Source organism: Takifugu flavidus, chromosome 8 (genome assembly GCF_003711565.1).
Source record: "Takifugu flavidus isolate HTHZ2018 chromosome 8, ASM371156v2, whole genome shotgun sequence".
Taxonomy (NCBI): Eukaryota; Metazoa; Chordata; class Actinopteri; order Tetraodontiformes; family Tetraodontidae; genus Takifugu; species Takifugu flavidus.
This window is the reverse complement of record NC_079527.1, coordinates 4,981,939-4,998,331: the sequence shown is the minus strand read 5'-3', so window position 1 is coordinate 4,998,331 and position 16,393 is coordinate 4,981,939. Positions and strand designations below refer to the sequence as shown.

The following is a 16,393-nucleotide window of genomic DNA, read 5'->3' as shown; positions in this document are numbered from 1 at the left end:
GAGACCAGATGAAAAGAGGGTTAAAGGTTATATTCTCCGGACTGGTCTTGGTGGAGATGTCCTCGCATGCGTTCACCTGGTTGAGTTCCGGACTGTTTTCTCCAGCCTGTTTGTACCAGGTAACGGCAGCATGTCTAGAGCGTGGCAGACACTCCAGGTAGGTGCTGTTGCCCTCGGCAACCATCATCACCCTTTGCTCCGCCTCCACCTGCAGCCCAGCTGAACAGTGTAGCCAAAGAGATGTGAATTTTGGTGATTTCTACCCAACACAATTTAATTCTTATGTGACAGTGATGATAAACATGTGCTTAAGTGTAGTTTTTTGAAGGAATTTGGGAGTAAAACAAGGTTGAGAAATGATTTGAGTTCCATGTTATCGAGTGTTGGAATAAAGATCTGAAGAATAAAGCTGTTCCTCACCTCCCTGCCTGACACACTGAGTGAGCGGATCTTCATCCTCCCCTAAGTGGCGAGCATTCCTCCTGCAAGCACACAGGCGTGTAATGACAGTAAACAGTCATTTATGGGCTGTTAGTTGTGGACCGATCACAGCCTGAAGCGACTGACCAAAGGAGCAACATCCAGACAACTCTACGTGGAGGTGGTGGCTGAATGAATTAATCTTAACAGGAGAGCGGCGGCTCTGCGAGCACCAATTAGTTGACTATATTATTAAGCTAAATGGCAGACTGACTAAACACAAGCACAGGCTAAACTAATTGAGTAACAGAACAAAATCTTCAGTTACTTTTATAAGAGTAGATCAAGATGTTTTTGCTTGTAAATGCAGATAGAGTTCAGCTCTCTAATAGATCTTAGTGGAAAGTAAGACTAGCGGTGGTTAATGTGGCACATGACGAAGAGGCTTGGCAAAGCAATGGTGCATATATATCACTGGTACATGCGCTGAAAAGATCCATTTATAATCGTTTGTAAACCAAGAAAGTGCTGCTCAAGTGGAAAAAATGCTTCAAATTTCATTAGAGTTCAGATATAATGTGAGCCACATTTCAACTCAACAAAGATGGTTTGAGGCTTGGAGATTGAACCAGCGTGTTTGTTCTTACGTCTGTAAGAGGAAACATATCAGTCATGTTTAGATTAGTGCTGTTTAGAGAGAACTGAGCTCATTTGCCCTGGGTACCTGCGCACAGTGGGCATGTAGGGGCTGCAGGCGTGGCCGTCCCACGTGCAGTAAGGATCTCTGGCCAGGCAGCATTCGGCGCAGGCCTGACCGTACAGCTCACACTGGTACAGGCTGAGCTGGGACACACCCTCCCGGGAGCCCACAAACAACCACTGCTGCAGATGGGAGGAACAGAAGGAAGAGGGGGCAAGGAGAGAAGCAATGGAAGAGGATTACAGTCAGAAATATAGGGAAAGAAGAAGACATGGGAGGAAAGGGGACACGTTAATCTCTTTAGACTCCAAGAGTCTACAGCTACACCAGAACACACTCATATTTGACTGACACTGCTTAACAAGATTGTGTGTGTGTGTGTGTGTGTGCGTGTGTCTGTGTGCGTGTGTGTGTGTGTGTGTGTGTGTGTGTGTGTGTGTGTGTGTATTTGCATTTCTGTAACCTTGAGTGTTTACATTTAACAAGGTAAAATGTATTCCTCTACTTCAGTGTGTGTGTGTGTGTGAGAGTGTGAGTATATGCGTGCACGCTTGCCTCCTCTTCATTATTCCTCTGACTAAGGTAGGGTAACCATAGAAACTAAAGACGAAGTTGTCCTTGGAGATTACAAACTAAAGAGATGAGTGATAACTGTGATGCTTGACGCCCTCTCTCTCTCGTTCGCTATGTCTGTGTGCGTGTGCGTGCGTGCATGTGTGCGTGCGTGCATGTGTGTGCATGCGTGCGTGCACGTGTGTGTGTGCGTGCGTGCATGCATGTGTGTGAAAAGTTTCAAAGTGAGTTTTGTCTCCTATTTGTTACCTTTTTCTTTGAGAGTGTCATCGCGGTCACAGGTGATTTGTGCTGTGAGGAAAAGGGAGAAAAACCCAGTTGTCATGTGATGGTGCTGCTTATGTAAACTGCACATTTCTAAAGACAACAATGAGGGGATTGGAAAGAAATTCTGGCCCTAACGAGCAAACGCTTTCATGCAGGGAGCACAAAGGAAGGAAGGAAAACCTTTCCAGTCACCCATTTGAAAATGAACACATGACAACGTTGCTGTTTATTCATTAATTTCTCTTTAGCTGCTTTTTCCTCTGGCAGAAAGCTGAATAATAAAGTAAAAATAGTTACTGGTTCCCAACTACTCACATGGGGATATGACACAGAAGAAAGGCCCCTAATCCTGTTTTTAATGTACCTGAAAGACCTGCATCTGCTCCAGAGTGATCTCCTGACTCTGCCCGTGATCTTTGGGCAGGTGAATGGCCTTCAGAACCAGACCCGAGTCTGTGGGACAGGACGCATCAGTGTGAGCCAAATCCGAATCACAAAATACTTCCAAACACAAGATGATGGCTACCTGTGCCGATGAACAGGACGTCATAGGTGCTGTCCACTGCTTCCACTCGGTCCACCACCAATTTACTGAATTTGTAGTGAACACCCACTCTGACCAGAAGGGGGCGCTCTCCCAGAGGCAGCACACTTTCCTAAAACAACCATCAGTGCTTTTAACTGTAATGGAATTGTATAATTATGTATAATTATTATACTAAAATGGAATAGATCACGATCTAGATAGACTTAATGAGGACAATTTAATTTCTAAAAGACAAAAAGAAAAATGAGCTGAACCTGTAGCAGCGGGTGTGTCCGGCTGAAGAAAATGACGTCATCAGGGTACTCTCTGGTTGAGCTGTAGCTACCATAAGTCGTACTGGGACACTGGCAGAAAAACAGAAAAGTCAAGTTTAAAAAAGTAATGACGATCACAACCTAAAGTGTTGCAGTATCTGCACGCAGAGCGCGGAAATCAGGAGTCTGGACTCACAGTTCCTGGTCTCGGGTAAGGCACCTTGCCTGTAAACTCCGCCCACTTATACTGGGGCCCCTCTTTGTGCAGGAAGTTCCCCTTGAAAGCACGAACGACATCCTCCATTCTGTAGACGCACACTGCCGAACCGTTCAAGATATCGCTGAGAGCCAGCCAGCAAAGAAGACGGGGGAAGAGTGTCAGTCATGTCAGCAGAGCCACCATAATCCAATACAACCGCAGTGTGGATGATTAAGGAAGCAAGCTTATTGTTCATACCATGGTGTGCAGATTCATTCTAAGAGTTTGCAGCTTTAAAAAGCTTAAGTAGATTGAATAAAAAAAAGAGTGATGTGTTGTGCAAATGCTATGAGTCAGCGCAGCGTTTTTCACCAAACCAAAGACTTGGCCGACGTGAATGAATGAGCTGCTTTCAGCACGGAAGACCTCAGCCTGACACGGCCATCCAGCTGAGTTAAGATCACGGCTATATTTCTGCTTTGAGTGTATGTGACTTAAATATTCATCCCTGATTGCTGCAGCTGTTAGAACAGAGCCGAGGGGAAAGTGGAATTTCTAATGTCTGACTCGCAGCATGCTAACTTTGCTGTCTCTAAAATGAAACTTGCGTTCCCTCTGAACCCCCCCCCCCCCCCCACCCCCTTACATTCCTTTCCTTAAATCAGTAGATATCTGTTGCACAACATATTATATTTTGCATAGTACAATAGAAAACATTTCCTTTGCAACTTTTATGACTATTTATTGGTGTAATGTGTTGTCATTTTGTTTTGGTCCTGGTCCTGCTCAAGGTTTCTTCCTGTTAAAGGGGAGTTTTTCCTTGCCACTGTTGCTTGTCTGGGGTCAGGCCCTGGGATTCTGGAAAGCACCTTGAAACAGTCTTGATTGTATAAGACGCTATATAAATAAAGATTGATTTGATGATTTGATTTGATTTTAAAATCTTGTTCCTAATCATTACTGCAGGAATAAATGTTTCATAAATGCACGCGTGGCTCTAAAGAGAAAGAGTGAAAATGGGCCGTCATCACAGGGCACAGCAGCCTCTCAGCAGCAGAAGTTTCCATTCCAATGAAATGGCCTTTTTGCACTCTGCTGTTCTGTGGTTGGGACCCCACCCTGGGTGATGCCTTGGATTTCCACCCATTCCCCACCGAGGCTCCAGACACGTTCCAAACCCCCGGAGAGAGACCAACTCCCTGCCGCTCCGTGCCAAATGACGTCACTCTTGTGCGGCTACCGTACAGCTGCGGCGTTCTGGACCCCTCTCTCAGTAAGTTGGGAGAAAACCAGAAACTGCTTGAAAACATCTTTTTCTCGCTCTTGTTGTGGCTGCGCACCACTTACTGCTCCCATGCTTTTTTCCCCAGTTAGGGCCTATTTTGTATTGTATTGTGCGTCAGTTTATGTGTGAATCTGAGTCACTTTTAATGAGAGTGAGAGTGTCTCTCTGCGTGGCTTTGTGAGCTTCTGTGTTTGTGTCGTTCCTCCAGAAGGAGCAGAAAATAGATTTTCTCTCCATCGCCGGGGTGATAACAATTGTCATCTTTGGCTGTAATCAAACCAATTTCAGCGTTGCCTGATGTTTTCAGTGTTTGTCCTGGTATTCTTTTTTGATAAAGTTTGTCGTTTGCACCCTTTCTCGGTGTTTTCTTCTCTTCTCAACCCTGCTGTCTTTGATGATTTTTGCCTTTATAGTTCTTTGTTCTCTATCTTGTTCTTTGTTCTCCCTTTGTTCTAATCATACCTCCATTACAGCTCAGTCAACAAGACAAAAAGCGTAATTAGAATTAACATTTTTAAAAAAGGCCAAGCCCATAACAGACCCAGGGATGTTTACAGACGCATACTGCACGGATCACCGCTAGCTTAAGCTGTCCTGACGTCAAGTCTTTATAAAAATGTTTCCTTTGAACTTGTTTAAATAGTTTGATATTCAGCCCTATGTATATTTATGTATTTCATTTCAGCTTTGGGAACTTTGGCTGAGACACATACCTTGAAGTGGTAAACAGGCCATAGATGAGAGGGTTCTTCTTGTCTTTCCCATGCAGGATAAAGATGTCCTCTGGATGGAGAAAACATGGACAGGAGGGAGCGATCAGGGCAAGGTAACCAACAAGACAGCCTTGAGAGGGACATTTAAATAGCAGCCTCATCAATCTAAACTGTGCTCGCTGTCTTGTGTGCACATCCGTGCGTCTGACTGTGTGACTGATAATGTCAGGAGCGCTGGCAGCATGGCTGACTCGATAATGAATCTGGAGCCATTAATAACCAGTGCGCCCAGTGGGAGAGCTGAGCACATGAACACATCACCTGCTGTCACTCACTCTCTCATCACCTTGATCCTCTCCCTTCACTTTAAACCCACAGTAGATATATTTTAGCCCCACGGTCGTCCGTCGACCTTCACAACTTTAAAGTGGATATTTTATTCACCACCTGTAATATTAATACATGAATAAATAGCTCTAATCCCTAATATTGATATAAATAATTCAGAGCGATGGTGATGACACGCCGTGCAGAGATTCTCAACCGAGGTATCACTATTTAGCACTTTTGGCTCCTCCTATTTGGATGTAATTCATCATCTTCAACACAATCATCAAAAAGAGCTCAGTGATGATGTTGAACGCAAACAGCCCGAATAAACAGCAAACTGCTGTTGCATATAATTAAAGGTTTGCTCATTTCTGAAATGGTAAATTATGCCCCCCCCCCCAAAAAAAAAACCAAGTCGAATAAAGGAGAGAAATGGAAACGAACAAATGAACAAACAGACGGAAGATGTCAAGAGACTGAGAAATGACTCTAATTTTCACGCTGTCAGAAACATTGTGTGATTAACATTTAAGTGCAATGTTTGCAATCACAGTTTTCACGCAGCACAAACAAAAACATGTTTTCAGAGACTTTCTGTCATTCTTTTTATGCAACATTTTACTCTTAAGTGTGGCTTAAATACCTGGTATTACTATTTGTAACCCCATTGATGCTGAACTGAGCAGCTTTACTGGTTCAAATGGGACTAACTGGCCATACTGTTTAATGTAGGTTTAATGTAGGCACCCTTGTAGGTTTAATACTTGAACACACTCTCACATTCCCATCATTCCTGCACCTTCAGGTGGCTCCAGTGGAACTACAACAGCACTGCAGGAGGTCCAATCTCATCTCTTATCTCTCTCACGCTCTCTCTCTCTCTCTCTCTCACACACACACACACACACACACACACACACAACACACACACACACACACACACACACACACACACACACACACACACACAAAAGAAATAAAAAGCTTCTATGAGCATGCATGCATATAAAAGAAATGTGAAACAGCAGGGACCAAAGTACATTGAGGCGAACACATGCTGTATCTTTACACAAACACACGCTTACACACACACACACACACACACACACACACGATGAGCAGACATCTCAGTGGAGAGCAGTGAGGACTATGGGTAGTTTATGGCCTGCAGCCCACATTATGCCTTCTCTCATCCCCTATTTGATATGTCAGCCATTCTTTTCATAGTTATCTTTATTGTCTTTCTTTTTTTTCTTTTACATCATAATCTTTGGGCGGATGAATGTTGTCTTTACGTGTCTAATGCTCCGCTATATTGCTACTCACTCATCCTCAAAGTCATCTACAGTGAATCATTGCCACAGCGCCCTTATCACATCGAGGCTTTGCTTTTTTGCTTACATCTCGTAAAGAATGCCCCAACTCCAGTTCATTAATCAAAAGTTTTATCTTTCAATTTTCTGCACCGTCTATCATTTCATTTATTTTGTTTTTCTTGCTTTGGATGATTTATAGGCTCCTTTTTTAACCTTAAAGTTACATATTTTTGCAGACGTTATTTGAAAGCCACAGAACATCCAAATGTTTACGAGTGAAAAGAAAATAGACTCCACTTAAGACTCGAAATTGGAAAGAAATAGTCTCAGTTATTATAGTGTGGGAGAAGAGCTCGACTGGCTGCTACTGTGGAAGCTGTGCAACTGCAACTCTTGGCCCCCATCTTGCAATATAAAGATTTACAGAGAGTTGTTCTCTTATATTTCTTAAAATATTATGACAAGATTCTTATTTGCTGGCACAAAACAGTTTGGCTGCGTTTAGCACAAGTTGGGCCAGAACAATATGGATGAATGGGTTCATTGGACGTTTTTGTCATTTCGAAAGGTGGAGCAATCTCGTCAGCCTTTGAAATCTGGGGGTCATGTGATCGGATGTTGATCTGAGCCATTTGTTCATTTTGAAGTGATTATAAATCTTCATCTATTCAGGAGTCACCATTTGCTAAACCGCAGCTACACCGGTGACGCCACTGGTCTCCTCATTTGCAAAATCTGCAGCCCACATGTTTGAGTGGTTAAAAATAACACTCCAGTGTTCGTATCATCTCGAAGAGACTGAGAAAACACGTTTCAGTCATGTGTTTTACAGTGTCACGTTTTGTCTGAGCTGTAAAACTTCATTTCTTTTTCCCCAAAAACGCTAAATCTGGATGAAGCACAACAGCGGTTACGTAAGGAGAGACGCCATCTTAAATTCCAAAAAAAGACCCGATATTGACGAGCTAAGAAGAAAATCAGGGCGCGGCGTAGCGCCGAGGCTGCACAACAAAATAGCTCGTTATTCAAGAAGTGCAGCCTAAACTTGAGTGAAACTTTGTTAAAACTCCGTGGGGGGAAAACTTTGAGTCCTATCTCTTTGCTTGAAAGTCAGCGGGACTCTTTGTTCTCTGCACCTCACTGTGCACTCACATGAAGACGTAGTTAAACTTTGGCAGGCGCAGCCAGAACAACATTAGTCTTTCTCAGACTTTGAAGATATCTGTTATTTACTGCAGAAGCTTGGCAAAAAAACACAGGGGGGGCGTGGGGGTGCGACTGCGTGACAAGTTTAATTCATGGCTGAGTTAGTGCAGTTCCGCCTCAACTATACCGTCTGTTTGAAGGATAAACTGAAATAACTCTGAGGTTATTAATCTTGAACACAGAAGGGAAAGCTAGCGTATATGCAGTCATCAAAACCACTGTTTTCTTCTGCTTCTGCCTGCACAGGTGTTTCACAGGGTGGCCCCAGAGGAAGCCTGAACAATCTTTAATATTAATCAATCCTTAGATTTGCTCTTGTTTTGAGCTGTTCTATGTCCCCCCTCCTGCGTTGCTCCTTATCTGTTTATCAGGTGAACCTCCCTCACCACCACAACCACCACCTCCCCCTACTCTCTATCCAAATCCACCTGGACATCCCGGGACCCATTTGGACATCTTCTCTTTGTTTCTCACTTTCACCACCTCCTTCCCCCTTCTCATATCTCTTCATCCCTCCATCTCCACGTCCGTCTGCCTGTCTAGTCTGTTTACACCGGAGGGTTGTTCTTCTATCTCTTCTCTAAACAAAACGCGCTTGCGCTCCCCTGAGGGTAGATAGTCTTGTCTCGCCCGCAGACCTTCCACCACGGCCCCTATCTTCCTCCTCCTCCTCCAAAACGTCTAGCCATACCCCCCGAGGCGTACACCCCTATCCTCCTCCTCTCTCTCCTTGTCCAGCCACCCACAATGCTACCATTAACCTCCTCCCTCCTCGCCGCGTTTCTGACCACACGCCCCGTCTTTATTTCCTCTTTGCAGTCATTTACAGATAATAGCCCTCCCTCCATCTTGTCTGGCTCCTTAACCCCTTCAGCTATTGGCCCCGTTCCTTCTGCTGCTCCACATTTTCTTCCCTGTGACACATTTTCCCGTCTACCGCCGCTCTTAAGTCCATTTTGAAATCTCCAAAACTTTCAACAGCAACGCCGACGAAGGAAAATGAGGATGTCACTGGCTGCTGAAGCGCTACAACGCACAGCCGGCCATTTCTATTAAACGCTACCAAAGGCGTCTCGTAGCGTCCCAAAACATGAGAACAACCTCTCCACCCTTATTGTCTCACTCTGTCTCCTTGTCCTCCCCGTGTTCGTCACTCTCTGCTCCATCCCGCCCTATTAACCCCATTTCTTTTTCTCCCCGTCTCCCTCCCATGAGCCCCCCCCACCCTTTCTGCTTCACCTCACTTGTCCCCTCTGTGTCCTTCATGGATAAATGTCGTTGTCTGGGTCAGATCAGGGTACATAAATGTCGCCTTCTCCTTTGCTCTTAATCCCATCCTCTGCTTTTGTCTGTGCCATCTATTAACCACAACACTTCATTGATGTCCTTAATGTCTCAGCTATATTTCTCCTAAGTGGACACCCTGCAATTATAATGAGGACTTTTCCTATCGTGTATTATAGCAGCGGGGCCTCTGCTCTGTTATATGTTGCAACAACTGGATTTACACACACTGACTTTTTTGTATTTATGAATTCTTCACAAAAACCTTGTCCGCTTTCAGAGGACGCTGCTTCTGCTTAAAGGAGAGAACAGGAGGCTGTGACAAGGTAACAGCTCATCCTGCCATCGGCAACAGGTGCAGGTACAGGCGACACCTTGTCGCGTCAGTGAAACAACAGCAGTAACACGTGTTTTAGCAGCAGTGAGGAACAAAAGATTCAGCAGCAAAATAATGATTTGAGATCTACGAAGTCTACGATGATGACCTCTCTCGAGTGGGCCGAATGAATATTTCTGTTCCACCTGACAGCCAGAATACCTGTTTTGCTACATGGTTCCAAATATAACTTGAAACGAGCTGTTCCTGAACATGCGTGGAAAGAATGACCACTTCTGTTGAGCACCAAGGCAATAAAGCTTTAATAACAGCTTCTATTTATCTTCTCTCCTCTGTTTTCCTTGTCTCACGTTTATCTCCCTCCTATCTGTCTTTTGTTGTCAAGTTCGCACCTTTTCCTCTCACTTTTGCCCTCATACTTTGCCTCCCGTCGTTCCTTTTTCTCCTGCCCTCCTGAACCATCCTCTTCTGTCTCGAGTTTTGTACTTTGACAAATTGGGCTTCGATTCAAGTGTTTCTTCGCTCGAGTGTTTAATGGATCAGGATTGCACAATCTACAGATGATTACTGACATGATTGTGTTTGAAATGCACTTTAAACACTGTGTTTTTGTTGACCGTGTAGTTAAGCAGTAAATAATGGAAAAGGCATTCATCAGGGTTGGATATCCCAGCGCCTTAACAATTTATAAAGCATATGGATTGAGACATCAACTCTCCCCCACACTCAGTGTGTGGACAGTTTTGGTCGCCCTCCAATGTGCAATAATTTTCAATAAAGCCTTTTAAAGGGGGGTAATAAGGAGGCTTCGCAATAAAGCATCTGCCTCCCAGCGATGTTATCCCTGCTGTGGATTGCGCGTCCATCCATCAGTGACGGAAGGTCAAAATGTCAACGAGAGCAGACAAATATGTAAATAAACCATAAAAGCACCGATGTTGCGTTTAAGCATTTTTAAATAAAATGATCAATATATATATTCCTATAAATAGGATCTGCTGTGATTTTTTTTTGTGAATTTGCAGCTAATATGAAGGTGTTTGCAGACTAATGTGGACTGGATGTTTGTGGCTGCAGTTATTATCCTGAACTGACCGTTTGTCCTTAAAACCTCAGATATTTTTACATCTTTTTCTTGAGCAAATCTGCTCACATCGATCTTTCCTTAAAGCCCGCCTACTTGACCTCACGAAGCTACAGGAAGCACGATGACGAGCGCCATCAAATCTCATTCGCCTCTCCAAGTATATTATATATTTTAAGGTGCTACTGAGACTTTGAAGCTTTTGCAGAAAACCTCAGCAACGTCTTTTATCATGCTGTTATCAGCGCTCATCTGTTAGCTCTTCTCCCTCCCACCATTCCTCCCCTCCAGGATGGTGGTTAAAACATAAAGTGACATGGATATAGTAGCTGTTTTATGTCTAGAAAAATGTCTCCCTCTGGCACGGATGTTGAAAAGGCCTGAAAATGCCTCCCCGACTCGTGTCAGGACACTTATTCCACCCGCAGCCTGTCTCCAGAGCAAAAACCTCACAGTATGACTGTTTTTCCACAACAAAAAGACACAACAGAGACGGCAGCGGTGAATCATTTTCTATAAGGTTTGTCAGTATATATTTACGTCAGGAATGTCAGCGTTGTTAAATTACTCTGCAGTAAAGTGGTGCAGTGGAAAAGTGCTGGCTCATATTCCAGAGGTCAGGGGATCCAAACTATCTGCAGCTCTGATTCACCTCCTGGCTAAGCCATCAGTAATATATAATCCTGCTACTTCAGAAATTTAGGACACACTTATGAAAATGAATGTTGCCAATGTCCTTTTATCACCCTTACCTCTGAACGCTCGGCAAAATCTCCTCATATCATCGAGTTATCGCACACGCCCAGGTGCTCTGTGGCTGAGAAGAACCCACAGACCATCGAAGGTTTGTGGGATTTGTGGTGTTTCTGTGCGGTGGAGCGTAGTATAAACTCAACACAGGCAGCATTCTTAACCTGCTGGGTTAATCTTTTGTATATGGTCTGTGCAGTTTGTGTCTGTGAGTGGAAGTGCTGGGCTGTATTCGCAAACAAACGCAGGCTGCCCTTATCAGATATGTTAAAAGGAGGGGGGGGATGCCTGGTCAAATGTTTACACTCCTAACAAGACAGAACCATCTTGCATACGCAGACAAGCTGAGGCAAGAGAGAAAGTAAGAGAGAGAAAGAGAGAGAGAGCATGGATGCTAACATTCAGGCTATTTCACTTATTTGAAATAAATTACTGGAATTACTGGAATACTGGAATCCTACAGAGGTATGCAGCGGAATGCTCAATGTCACCTGCCCTTCAGTTGTCCCTGATACTGAAAACAAATGAACACGACAGTCTTCCCATTCTACCACGGTGCATACATGACTTCAAGAGCTGCAATCACCAATCCACATATGAATAACGGGTCGTTTGTCATTTATACATCCCAATAGAGTGTTGAAATTTCTGAAAGGGACTAGCCGAACTCAGATACAAGGCTGTAATGGAACTGGCCTTTAAGCAGTTTGGATCAACAATGATGTGGTGGCAGAATGAACGAGGCACTGGCCACGGGAGCCCCTTCTGTTATAGATGCTGTTATATACAACAATGATAAAAAGAACATTGTAAGTTCATAGGTGCTTTTGAACTGACTGGAGCACAGGTTCTGGAACCGGCTGCCTGAGGAGCCCCTCTTGAGGCTGGTTATTCATCTCGCCCTTTATTTGTGGCCGTCACAGCAGCACTAAAGAGAGACAAAGTTGCTTGGTCTTCAGCCGGTACCCTCCCATTGGATTTAAGCTGCAGCCCACAGTTAGAAGGGCCTCGACTTTGTCATCATCTGGCGCAAAAGGGCCGTATGTCATCTGGTGACATCACTTCCCTCTCGTTTGCTGCAGGAAGTGGGGGTGCGGTTACGAGATATATGAGTGTACAGAGATGGTGTTTGAACCATTTTCTCCTTGGCTTCAATGGCGATATCATCAACATCAGCCGTATGGTTCGCATATATGAAGTATAAATTGGATGCATACGCCTGCTGCTCTGGACAGCTCGGGTGGCAAAAGTTGGCCTCTGCTTCTATAAAATCTGCTGTTTTGTGAGGAACATTACATCAAGCCAGAGATATTCTTGTTGTTTCCCTTAATCATGTTTCAGGACTAGATACAACTAAATCCAACCTGTTTAATCAATCATTCTTTTAATTAATACTGACCATGTGGGGAACTGATAAATTCCTGCACTTAGCAACCAAAGAGACCTGCGTGGGTGCACGGAGTGTGTCAAATAACTCATATTGCAGACAGGAGGTGATAGCCCTTTGTGCTAATGTTCTACAAGTCCTGTATTCAATCACCAGCGCAGTAAATTATTCATTTAACATTTTTTCAACACTGACAACAAGTCAGACAAGATTGCAAACACACACAGACGAGCAGCATAACACAAGTGTGAATCCTTCATAATGAATAAAATCCCTCTAATCTAATGTTGAGGCCAGTTGCCATGGTTACCACAGCACGGTGACCGACAAGGCTGTTGATCACCGTGGTAACGGCAGAACCACCTACAGTTTCGAAGTCTGTAAACTATCCTTCAAGCAAAATGCTTGATGCACGCGCCCATACACAAACACACACACACACACCACACACACACACACACACACACACCACACACACACACACACACCAGCTGAGCATCTGACTTCATAACTTCTTTTATGACACATTCGCACAATCTTTTATGAGGCCCCAGCTGCTGATGAGACCAGCGGGTGGAGTCTTCCTCATGTGGTTGGGTTACACATGCGCGCCGTGCTCGTATGTACTCACGCAGCTGGTCGAAGTGTGTGTGGAGGCCGTCTGGTCCTGGGACTGAACACTCCAAACGAGCCTTTTGGAAGGTGCTCCACTTGTTCACCAGACTCCTCTGGCCTCCAATGTCATTCTAAAGAGGAATGAAAGAAAACACTTCCATGTAACCCGTATTTGACCTAAAACAAGAAGTTCGCGCACGCATGTCAGTACGCACACACTGTCAGGCACGTATTCCTTGACAGATGAGCCAATCGAGTTCACACAGATGCTGATATGTTTCCGATAAGTGAACACAAACAAACAATCGCGAACATGTTGTCTTCCTTTTCCCTGCAAGAACTTGCTCTGTACCTTACACACACGCGCCACTCTGGAGTAGAGAACCTTCCCGGCAGCCCCCTCTGCCTCCTGAGCGCGCTCAGTGAAGAACACGTAGACTTTATCATCTTCGGGGTTATCGGTCTCAGACAGCGGCGCTACCCGCACAAACTGGGCATCTGACGATAGGAAGACACATAAATTCTAAATATCACGTTCCACCTCTGCTAAAATGCAAGAAATGCGCATGCACGAGTGTGCTTCAGATAGTGATAGAGCGCACAAACGGTAGAGAGGGTGAATGTGGACTGTAGCTTGTTGTTATCTGTGGCAGACGTGGACACACTGGCCTGATAAAGAGGGGAATGCAGGAGATGTTTCAGAGATATCAAGTTTACTCAAGTTCAGATGGCGAGGTTATAAAGCAACATGTTAGTGGGGAAGATGTTTATTCTGAAACTATTCATTTATGTTAAACTACTCAATTAGAGGAGAACGTCAGTCGATATGAGTTGGCTGAACTTCCCTTCTGTTATCTCACTCACTCACTTTCTACCGCTCGTTCCTCCACTGAGGGTCGCGGGGGGACTGGAGCCTATCCCAGCACAATGGGCGGAGGCAGGGTACACCCTGGACTGGACGCCAGTCAATCGCAGGGCTAACACATATAGACAAACAACCATTCTCTCTCACACTCATGGGCAATTTAGAGTTTCCAATTAGCCTAATCCCCAATCATGCATGTCTTTGGACTGTGGGAGGAAGCCGGAGTACCCGGAGAGAACCCACGCAGGCACAGGGAGAACATGCAAACTCCACACAGAAAGTCCCCAGCCTCAAACGGGGATCGAACCCGGGGCCTTCACTGTGAGGCAACAGTGCTAACCACCACACCACCGTGCCGCCCCTCCCTTCTGTTATTTCTTTTAAAAACTCAATCCCGATATATCGTACACGTGATGACACTACCCGTGGGAGCCAGATGAGCTTGTTCGCTATTTTCAGGATAAATCACCAGACAGTCGATCGTACTAACCCAGCAGCCAGGTGGAGTCGTACTGTTCGGTTCGGATGACGCGACGGCCGCCGAGGCTGCGGAAGAAGGACGAGTCGCGGCTCATGAAGTCTGAGGTGATTCCAGCGTACAGTTCTCCATCTGTCAAGAGTTTCAAATTATGCAAAGAGGAAGCAGTTTTCGACACTGTCGTACCACAGATGGTAGTTAATGCAGATCTGTTCAGTTACATTAAGGTTACATTATGTTTAGAAAAAGAAAACCTAAAGGTTTTTCCTCAGAACTGAAGTATGCAGATTTGTTCTGCAGATGTTGCACAGCTGGAACAAAAGGTTAATATCTTTATTTTAGTTTAGTGGTTAATCTGAAAATCAATGTTTTGCTTATGAAAAATCCATCCTGCACACTTTTCTGAAACCACAGAAACAACTGGTAATGCGCCCTTCAGTACCTTATAATTTGCAGTGCATTTGAAGCCAACTTACCGACCACAGTAGAAGCCGTTTTCTGAAATGGATCATAGGGACATTTCCCCTTCCCACACTCTGTCTGGCTGTAGGAGAGCAGCTGGTGCTCTGACTGGCAAAGAAAAGAAAAGTCACACAGAACAGAAGACAGCAGAACCATTATTTGATTGACAAATTACTTTATACACATATAATGCTGTCACTGTGATTTATGATGGACTGCAGACTTTTCCTGGCGGGAGACAAGTCTGCCACACACTCACACACACACACACACACACACACACTAAGTAGCTGATCAAGGCTAATCGGGCTAAGTGGAAGGATTTCAAAATGTGTGAAGAACAGTCTTAAACCAGTCAGTACCACCAGCTCCTATAAGCGCCACGTCTGAACCACTCTGATCTTAGACAGCCTTTCATGGAATTAGTCTCTCACTCTCACGCACACACACACACACACTCACACACACACACACACAGACAGACAGACACACACACCTGGATACCATGCATGCAACTTGAAGAAAATGCCTCAGCAAGAGACACAAATCAGACCGGTGCTGATCTGACAGTCCAGCATGAACGTGTCGCAGCTTTTCGCACATGTTTCCAACCATTTGCACCTACACGCCTCTGTGTGAAAACCCGTATATGTCTGCAGAAAAGCACCCAGAAATGTCCTGGCCTGTGTGTTCGACTTTTTTTAAGCAAAAATTATGGCGTTTTTAAGGAGGTTTGGCTTCAACGGCTGCGGTACACCTGTACATTATAGACAGACATATGCCGATATATCTGGGCATAGGGGCAGACATTACACATCCAATTCTTCACCTGCTGTTAGACCTGTTAGACTTCGCTATAGGGGTTGGAATGAAAACGTGGGTGGCAGAAACAGTAATGACATCATTACAGAACAACGACAGGCAAAGAAGCTATAAGTGTTGTGCAACTCATTCCCTTTTCCACGTATATTGAAGTGTGCATGGGGGAGCCAAACCTTGAGGAAGACGCTGGTAGACACGAAAGCACAGCGGGGGTTGAAGGCACCTGTGCCACAGACGTACAGGTGCGTTTGGTTGAAATGCTGCAACACGCGTAGGAAGTTTGCACACTCCAGCTAAAAGGACAAGAAACAGAATCACCACATTAAAAAGATGTTGGAAAAAAACCCAGGATGCCCAGGATGGTTTTAATGTTCCATACATGTGGAAAATACATTGTTGCATATCAAGTTATATCTGTGTAAATTCTCAGTCATCCAGGTCATTGTATCCAAGGTAGTTTTCTCTGTCAACTGGACTGGGTTTCTTCTCTTGAAGACGT

General features: G+C 44.6%; 1 protein-coding gene across 2 annotated transcripts in view; it reads right to left on the bottom strand.

Annotated features, from left to right (window-relative positions):
• The window catches only part of sema3h (sema domain, immunoglobulin domain (Ig), short basic domain, secreted, (semaphorin) 3H), a 38,097-nt gene that overhangs the window by 3,334 nt on the left and 18,370 nt on the right, over positions 1-16,393 (bottom strand). Inside the window, exons 4-17 of one of the 2 annotated variants that reach the window (XM_057039926.1) lie at positions 16,068-16,187; positions 15,087-15,180; positions 14,623-14,742; positions 13,620-13,765; positions 13,284-13,398; positions 4,959-5,028; positions 2,958-3,102; positions 2,762-2,851; positions 2,487-2,616; positions 2,325-2,413; positions 1,943-1,984; positions 1,145-1,302; positions 421-482; positions 77-219 (exon numbers count right to left, since the gene is read on the bottom strand). In XM_057039926.1, the coding sequence (XP_056895906.1) occupies positions 77-219; positions 421-482; positions 1,145-1,302; positions 1,943-1,984; positions 2,325-2,413; positions 2,487-2,616; positions 2,762-2,851; positions 2,958-3,102; positions 4,959-5,028; positions 13,284-13,398; positions 13,620-13,765; positions 14,623-14,742; positions 15,087-15,180; positions 16,068-16,187 (1,524 nt within the window). The remainder of the gene's footprint in view (positions 1-76; positions 220-420; positions 483-1,144; positions 1,303-1,942; positions 1,985-2,324; positions 2,414-2,486; positions 2,617-2,761; positions 2,852-2,957; positions 3,103-4,958; positions 5,029-13,283; positions 13,399-13,619; positions 13,766-14,622; positions 14,743-15,086; positions 15,181-16,067; positions 16,188-16,393) is intronic. The other variant, XM_057039927.1, reaches the window with a different exon arrangement.